Raw genomic sequence first — 9,729 nt, forward strand, 5'->3', positions numbered from 1 at the left:
CTGATAAACACAGAGCACCAATAAACTTAAAAAAATCACTGTAAAATATTTTTATGTATTTATTACTCAAAGACACTGTAGATTGACATATTCACATCTGTACAATTATATATAACATTGTGTGAAATTTCAGTTTCACAGTTCTTTTTCTGTTTGTTCTAAAATTAAACACAATGATGACAAATGATGACATTCAGATTTCCAGAGAAAAAGTAAAATTTTCGTTACTCTGTAATGTACAAGAATGCAATTTAGCTTACCCGCCCCAAGGATTTATTATATATATTTATATCTGCATGGATTCTTCATACGGAATAGTCACTGACTATGGTGACAGATAACGGAGTAGGAATATTGTTCCCCTAAAGAAAAGAGAATTAATTGATCAGCTTCTTAATTAATCATCCACGCCACACTCTTTTTTTAAAATCACCCCACTGCATAAATAGCTAACTGGTACTGACAGATTCTTTTCTGGGATGAAAAGGCAGCAGCATAATTATTAATGTAACAAAACAAAGAAACCATGAAATGTACAAATGAGCATAAGCAGCACATACCACAATAATGATTAGACTTCTACGGGCTAACCCACAAATAGAAGGCCACCCCCATACAGTAACAACCACCAAAAGGGGTGAGATGAATGAAAATGGTCCCTAGTTAGAGTCTCCACAACTCCACCCCTTGATAAGTCACATCTCCATTCTTATTTAGGTGGGTTTACCCCTTTACTATAATAAAATGTCCCCCTTTCAATAGAGAATAGTAATGCAACTGGGATGCACATTCTATATATTCTATGCATTGTCAAGCTCACTCCTAGACAAATACTGACACTGGGGATGCACCAGATTCAATATTTTTGCATTCAGACTAATACAGGTATATGGTCTATTATCAGAAATGCTTGAGACCTGGGGTTTTCCACATAAGGGATCTTTCCATAATTTGTATAACCAAACCATCACCAGGCCCAGTCTACTAAAGATCATTTAAACATTAAAAATAGTCAATAGGATTGTTTTGTCATCAATTAGAATTATATGCTTAAAATGGATTCTACACAATCGTCTGTTCAAACCTTCCGTTATTAGGTGCTTTTAAATCACAAGACATCTGAATCCCGAAAAAGTGCTAGAATTTTTTTCAAGCATGAACTGAACCAATTTGAACTCTTACATTTAAATTACCTGTGTTGGTGCAATTGTACTGAAAGTCTGTTCCCTCTACTCCATACCCAACATCACAGCTGTATCAGCCATGGAGGTAGAGACATAAACACAGAATAAGAACCTTAACTCCCATCCCTCCTCAGCTTAGATTAGTGCCAGGAACATTTTTCAAGCCATTTTAATCACCTTTATACGTGGCCACCATAACGTTAATCGAGATCCCACCAAAAAAATGCTAAGATTCTTTATTTTCCCAAGTTTAAAAATACATCTGACATAATAGACTAGTTCCTATAATAGTGTCACTTTAGGAACATCACAAACTGGGATGATTATGCAAATTGTTTTTTGGAAATGTCCTGTCCTGTCAGAGGACAGTAGAGAGATGGGAACTGCAGACAGAGGTGCGGTGGGGGAACGTTGGGCTCCCTTCTTCTACTGAGTCCATTTGATTTAGAACAGCCAAAACGAGGGTGCTCTTCTGGGGGGCTAATGCCTGGACAGGAATCTTGGGTTTCCAGCTCTTGAAGAGAGGGGGCAGGACATTTTGGAATGCAGAGCGAAAGCGTTTGGATAGGAGATTGTAGATTAAAGGATTGACAGCTGAGCTGAGGTAGAAGAAGACGCCTAATAAGAAAGTACAATAAACTGATATGAATTATTACATCCCCTTTACAGAACAGCATTTTTCATTTTTCTTTTATACAGTATTTTCTTGACCAAAAATGTTCCCTGCTGGTTGGATGCTATGGGTGCAAACCTTTATTACATTACCCTGTTATTTCAATACAGACCATTTTGTCCTATAAGTCTTAAGTTTTGAATTTAAAGTGACCCTGATAAATGTGTACATTTTGGGGGTTATTTATTAAAGGTTGAGTTGTGAAATCTCTAAAAATGTTAGTTTTTTTAACAAAAAAAAGGAAAAAAAAAACCTGCAAAAAGCCTAAATCTGAAAATCTGCCATCTCAGACCTTTTGAGGTCCTGTGTACGTCAATGGGAGAGAGACCTATCTTAATTTTCATGGTCTGTGCTGGGTTTAGTTTTCAGGCAAAGACTGGAAAAAAAAGCCTTAAAAATTAGAGTGATTTGGGTTTTCGCTCGAATACATCTAGTTTTTCCGCAATCTAATTGAATTGAATTTTTCATTAATAAATAAGCTAAAACCAGTTTGGTCGTGTTTTTTTAAAATAATGAGATTATTTCGGATTTTAGTAAATAACCCCCTTCATAACAGTTTTAACAGAATCTTATCTTAATCTTTGGCTATGGAGAGCCTCTTCTTTTTGGTTTTATTCGGGCCACTACAAGAGGAAATATATGTTATTTGAAAGGGAAAGCTGTCCTCCATCTACAGTAAATACAGTGGAGTGTGCAAAGTGCATTTTAGGATTCAAAGTTTTTTTTTACCCATAGTGTTACGTTTTGCCAATTCCACCATAATTGCATCTGCCACAACTGCACCCAATGTGACAAAATTTTGCTAGTGCTATCTATCATTTTCACAGTGGTGGTTAAGTTCCTTTGTGAGGGAACATTCAAAGCAGTATTTGCACCCAATTCACTTAACAAAACCCGAAATACTCTTTTTTTTTTGGTGTTTTAATTAAATACCTACAAGTAGTTTTAATGGGAATGCAAAAGTAAAACCAAACTTTTCAGGGGCTTCCCACTCCCTTGTTCATTGGTACAGTGTACAATCTCTTGCACTCCCAATAAAACTACTTGGAAGCATTTTATTACACCAACCTAATTGTAAGGGGGGGGGAACCTTTTTCTCACTCTAATAAAAAAAAAAACCCTGAATCCCGTTAATTTACCAATAATTCTTCTCAAAAATAGATAAAATTGTTTAAAGGGTAAGGCATTTTTCAGTAGCAGTATGCACAAAATGTCTCTGTCTTAAATATATTGATAATGGGTTGAGTGCAGAGGACTCTTGTATTTGACTATATGTATTTTGTGGTCACAGCCTCATTGCACCCCCGCCTAATGGTTTTAAAAAATAGTGGTGAGCACAACTTTCCCTTGTTTGTTATAGTTTATACAGGAGCAATGACCAGCTCCATGTTGTAGCTCCCACCCTTCCCAACTATAGTCAGGTGTCTAATAAAAGGGCAGCCAAGTATGGGAGTTTTACTTTGAAAGCAGCAAGTAAGTTGCAGGTAAAACCTAGTCCCTTTGTAAAATGTATAATGAAGCAATAGAATTCTTAAAGATAAAATTGAGCATAGGACTGGCCAGATATGGGATGACTTTGACGTAGTTGGCCAGCTTAAATATATTGCAATATATGGACAAACAATTCCTGTTTTGTTTAAAGGGTAAGGCATTTTTCAGTAGCAGTATGCACAAAATGTCTCTGTCTTAAATATATTGATAATGGGTTGAGTGCAGAGGACTCTTGTATTTGACAAAGTACTCTTTAAGCCTTTATGTGCTGGAGTATTGTCAACAATACTATTTATAAACCCTTTTTTAAACTGCATTGATTGCTAACTAGTAGAAGTAAATCTAGAGTGACTGGACTTGCTGATTAATCCTTAAAATGTTTCACTACTCATCCGAGTTGATCCTTCCGTTCAACTGACTGGTACAGGAAATCCTCTGTATGTAAAGTCTTCCAATAATCCAATCACAATGGTGCAGTTTAACTATCCAAAGAGGTGACAAGTGAAACTCACTTTGATTGGATTATTGGAAGAGTTTATGTTCCCACAGAACAATCTCCCACCTATAGCAACCACCTTTCACTTCTCAAGGAGCCCTCCGTTACTCGGGTGCTGCCAGGTCTTATCCTGAGAGGACCAGGAAGAGTGTTCTGGACAGGCAAGGGAACCACACGTCGTATAGGAAGGGAGAACAAGAAGCGTAGTCGGAGTCACAGGCCAAGTCAAAACACCAAAAAGGCAGAGCAGTACAGGAGACAGGAATGTAGAAGGAGTCACAGGCCGAGTCAGAATACCAATAAAACAGCGTCAAGACGAGATCCGAAAGAGTGGTAAAGTACAGTCAGAGGTGAGAACAGGCAGCCAACAAGACTGGGCCAGGGTCTGGCAGGGTCAAGAACAACTTAGAAATCGCACCTAGGAACTACTAATAGACCATAATGTTTGTCAATTGAAGCAAGACAAGTGTACCTTTAAATATGCAAACTACGCGCCAAAACGCGATGACGCCAGACGCGACCACGTCAAAACTCAGAAATGCGTAGAGTGCACGAAGAGGAAGAAGAACGCGGCGGGTAGTCCTCACCGTGATCCAGAAGGTAATATTGTTACAATTTATATGCAAGTCAGTTGAACTGAAGAAGCTGCTCGGATGAGTAGTGAAATGTCTTCAATGATCAGCAAGTCCAGTTGCTCTAGATTTACTTCTTCTAGATATACCAAGACCTCTATGAATGAAATTCTTCATAGACATCTGTTGCTAAGATTGTGGAAACATTACCTGACACCACATGGGTTAAGTTGAAGGCATTGGCTAAAGGCTCAGTCCAGTCTACCACAAAGCTGAAGAATAATCTGTCCACATGGAATGGAGCCCAGCAGATACCAAATACCATCACCAAGACGACTATAGAGAAAAATAAAGAATATTATATAGAAAGCTCCCAATGCTGTTCATTGATTGGTTTATTTACATACAGTACATTTCTAATATCTGCTCTATAGTCTAGTCAGCTTGAATCCAGTTTCATATAATTTTATAATACATTTGTCAGCGATAAGATGAATCTCCTAGACCAATAAAAAGGTGCCTACTGGCATGTTTATTACTCTTCTTACCTGCTGCATACTTACACAGCATTTTAGTGATGGATTTCCGAGATGGTCTCTGGACATTCATGGATATTTTATCTGCTTCCAGTGAATGGTCACCCCTGAGCTGAATAGGACAGAGACATAATCAAAGACGTAAGAGGAAATACAGTTACAGTAGAAACCCCTTTTTAAGTTTTTTCAGGGGACCAGAAAATAAACAGTTTAAAATCAGGGAGGATGTAAAAATCAGGAAAAAGTATTCTGACTTGGGATTGATGGGACCATAGAAAAACATTGTAAAATACAGGAATTTTCTAGTAGACTAGGTATGATCTAAATTATCCGTAAAACCCCAGGTCACGAGCATTCTTGATAACAGGTCCCATACTAGTAATTGAAAAATAGGCTTCATTTCTGCTTAACTATCTGAAACCAACTGAACTGAAAAAAAGTGTTGGAAGATGAACAACCCTTCCAACACTTTGGAAGGCTGAATTTACAATGGTCATAAATCGGAGTGCTTGAAGAATGAGTCTCTTCCAGTCAGTCCAAGAGAAAACGGACCAAAACAGTTATATTCTCAACAAAAGAGGTCTTCAACCCAGTTAACCCACATTGCTAGTTGTTTACCAAAAAAAAAGATTTGGGAAATTTGGAGATGCAAAGCATTGTTTTGACTCAATGTGTAGGCCTGCTCCCGCCATGAGGCAAGGCTAGAACCAACAAACAACTAGTCGCTTCTGTTACTTTAAGAGCAGAATTTCTGATTTTTAAACTGGAAATTCGGCTCTGCTAGCGCAGTAAGTGCAAAAGTGCTCTCTCAGAGATGGGCCAGGGCAGGCAGGTGCCCTAGGCAACCTGTCTGGCCATGGCGTGGAAGGGGACATATGTGCAATAGACACTCACGCACAGACGCTGTTGCGCATCTGCGAATCGACGCTGGCGCGCACGTGCGAATCAATGGACATTTTAAACATGATATTTTTCAAACCGTGCAACAATTTTATTACTATACATTACAGTCTAGTAGCGTATTTTCATGGGAAAACACAGGAAATGTTTTGCTCATCCCTAGACATAGAAGAACCATTGGATCTGATCTGCTCTGAACCTGTATTTGTTATATTGTTTTAGCCACAGCCAGTTAGGGCAATAATAGCAAACCAAAACCCATGTGTTTGACACGGGATGCACTAATATTCTGAAACCCTCTCGTGAACAGAGAAGGGCAAAATTATCAGTATAAATTGTACCAAGGGTTAATTCTTACCCATCATATTTAATGAAAGGCAGCAGGTTCACAGTCCTTTGGGCTGCCAGTCTTCCATTAATGCTAACAATGAATGTTACATAATCAACCATTCACCAGATGATCGGGTTATGTTTTGAAAGGCATCTCTCTCCATTATACTGTTTAGTCTACCTGTTTTGTGATTTTATTAATGGATTCTGTAATATGGCTGAGATTCCTCTCATTTGCTGCACACCTCTAGTATGAGAAAGAACATGAATATGAAGATAGCGGTGATCATGGATCAGCGAGAGGTGACTTATGAGCACTGAAGTATCATGACAGCCAAGTAATAGACAAGACAATTGTAAAGACTAAATACAGTATGTCTAGGTGACTTTAATAGTGCAGTATACAGGTATGAGACCTGTTATCCAGAATGCTCATAATTTGGATCTTCATACCTTATGTCTACTAGAAAATCATGTAAACATTAAATACACCCAATAGGCTGGGGTTGCTTCCAAGAAGGATTAATTATTTCTTAGTTTGGATCATATACAAGGTACTGTTTTATTACTACAGAGAAAAAGGAAATCATTTAAAAAAAAAATTGGATTATTTGAATAAAATGGAGTCTACAGGAGACGGCCTTTCCATAATTTGGAGCTTTCTGGATAACGGGTTTCGGGATAATGCATCCGATAACTTTACCAGCATTTGCATTCTGTAACATGATTTCATGTATTTTCTCTGATTTCTAAGAGGCTCTGTATCAACTCTGTTCTGGGTCAGGTAACCATTCAACAAGACTGCCACAGTTTCAGAATCTTAAAAATGTTTATTATCCTTCATTTGTATAGGGCTGGCATTTTCCATGGCACTTTCCATGGACTTTCAGTGGAGCTTTATCAGGAGACAGCTAGCCTGCCTGCATGTTTTTGGAGTGTGGAGGAAACCCAGTGAAACTCAGGGAGAAAATATAAATGCCTTGCAAATAGTGCCATGGCTGAAAGTAGAGAACCAGGATGGATATTATATTTTAAATCAAAGAAAGCACATGTGCATCGTAGGCAAGTAACATAGTAACATTCTAAGTAAGGTTGAAAAAAGACACACGTCCATCAAGTTCAACCTTTTAGTTTCTGCCTAACTGCTAGTTGATCGAGAGGAAGGCAAAAAACCCATCTGAAGCCTCTCCAATTTGCCTCAGATGGGGAAAAATTCCTTCCTGACTCCAAAATGGCTAGTCCCTAGTGATGGGCGAATTTGCGCTGTTTCGCTTCGCCGAAAATTTGCGAATTTCGCGCGAAATTCGCGAAACGGCGAAAAATTCGCGAAACGGCGCCGGCGTCTAGTTTTTGACGCCGGCGCCCGTTTATCCAACGCCGGCGCCCGTTTTTTCCGCGAATTTTCGCGGGAGTTTCGCGAATTTATTCGCTGGCGGCGAATCGCGCAAATTCGCCGCGAATTCGCGCCTGGCGAATACATTCGCCCATCACTACTAGTCCCTGGATCAACTTGTACTATGATCTATCTCTCATAACCCTGTATTCCCTCACTTGCTAAAAAGCAATCCAACCCCTTATTAAAGCTATCTAATGTATCAGCCTGCACAACTGATTCAGGGAGAGAATTCCACATCTTCACAGCTCTCACTGTAAAAAAAAACCCTTCCTAATATTTAGGCGGAACCTCTTTTCTTCTAATCTGAATGGGTGACCTTGTGTCAGCTGGAAAGACCTACTGGTAAATAAAGCATTAGAGAGATTATTATATGATCCCCTTATATATTTATACATAGTTATCATATCTCCACTTAAGCGCCTCTTCTCCAGCGTGAACATCCCCAATTTGGCCAGTCTTTCCTCATAGCTAAGATTTTCCATAACTTTTACCAGCTTAGTTGCCCTTCTCTGTACCCTCTCTAATACAATAATGTCCTGTTTGAGTGGTTATGCTTTGGCTTCAATGAACTGAGAATTTAAACTATATATGTTGTTTTTTATTTGAAGCCATAAAACAGTCACAAATGCAAGTGCAAGCTCACTCTTGGCGATCTCCTGCTTGTATTTTCCTGGCTGTAAAGGTTTATTTTCCAAATAATCAAACTATATAACCCCTATGTATTTATTGTTTTGTGTTCCTGTAAACAGTATACACTGTTGGGGTCCCCCATCCTTTCTGCAATGTCAACATTCTCTAAACATGTATTTAACATGCTAAGAAAAAAAATGCATGGGTTCTCTCAGGAGGTAGCACTTAACATTACTTGTATAGCAGAAACTATTATTAATAACATATAAATATCCAATCATTTTAACACAGCAATGGAATCCTAACTGCAATGCAATCTGATATCTTAAACACACACACAATGGGGATGGAACTTACTTTTATTCCCATCAGACAGTAGAGGACACTGATGACCCCCATTGGAAGAATATAGAACAGCAGTGAGGTCACTTGGATAATGCAGTTATAAATCCACAGAGGTTGAACTACAGTGCACGTGGCCGAATCAGGGATGAGGCTTCCATTGGGGAAGTACTGTAGGAGAATACCATGTGTGCTGGTGTTTGGGATGGAAAAAAGAATAGAGAAGATCCAGAGAATGACCAGGATTTTGAGAGCCCTGCTCCGAGTGCTTTTCAGCTTGGCTTGAAATGGATGGATGATGGCCACATACCTCTCCACACTGACAGTGGTGACACTTAGAATGGAGGCAAAGCAGACTGTTTCAAAAAGAACTGTTTTAAAATAGCAACCCCAGGCACCAAAGAGGAAAGGGTAGTTGCTCCACATTTCATACACTTCAAGAGGCATCCCCAGGAGCAGAACTAGGAGGTCAGATACTGCTAGGCTAAACAGATAATAGTTGGTAGGGGTCCTCATATTGTGATGTTTTAAGATGACCAAGCATACAAGTGTATTTCCAATTACTCCAATAAGAAATACAGCTGCATAGACTAGAGTCATTGGTAGTGATAGGCGACTGCGCTTGGGACCACACAAGTAAGCTAAGTACTCTTCTGTGCTATTGAGGTTTCTCGTCATGGAATTGTTTGGAGGAAGATGACTTGGCCACATGAAAGTGATGTTCTGCTGGTCATCCATCCCACAAAGAAAATCAAAGTAAGACGATCACAACAAGAATGTTGAGGTACAAATAAAGAAGACAAAGAATAAATACAGGGAATACAAGAATGACAGCTAAGTTTCTTAAGGAAACAGTAGAAGGGGTACCAGGAACAAAAAAAGTGAATGGTTCCTCGGTTGATATTTTGCAGAGATTGAATGGTAATGTAGACAAATAATGAAAAGACAGCGAAGAAGAGAAAAAGTCAATAAAACAAAAGACAAAACATGTAATGAGAATGAGATGATATATCCCCTGCACTCTCTGTAATTTGCCTGTGGGGATGTATGGAAAAAGGCTGCTTCTGTGGCTGCTGCTGCTGCCGATGTTAAAATCTCAGGTTTTTGTTTCTGCTGGGAGATTAAGCACTAGTTGCCTTGTAAAGCTCTCTGTTACAGAATGACATCTCCTCCCCTAAC

At 39.0% G+C, this 9,729-nt stretch overlaps 1 protein-coding gene across 1 annotated transcript; it reads right to left on the minus strand.

The window, feature by feature from the left end:
* Positions 1–429: 429 nt before the first annotated feature.
* On the minus strand, positions 430–9,402 carry nmur2.L (neuromedin U receptor 2 L homeolog). Its single transcript, XM_018251944.2, has 4 exons — positions 8,566–9,402; positions 4,980–5,064; positions 4,627–4,752; positions 430–1,802 (listed from the first exon to the last, which is right to left on the minus strand). Exons 1-4 carry the CDS (start codon positions 9,286–9,288, stop codon positions 1,543–1,545), a joined length of 1,194 nt encoding a protein of 397 aa, XP_018107433.1. The 5' UTR covers positions 9,289–9,402; the 3' UTR covers positions 430–1,542.
* Between the last annotated feature and the right edge of the window lie 327 nt (positions 9,403–9,729).

The sequence above is a fragment of the Xenopus laevis genome, chromosome 3L, assembly GCF_017654675.1.
Source record: "Xenopus laevis strain J_2021 chromosome 3L, Xenopus_laevis_v10.1, whole genome shotgun sequence".
NCBI classification, from domain to species: Eukaryota; Metazoa; Chordata; class Amphibia; order Anura; family Pipidae; genus Xenopus; species Xenopus laevis.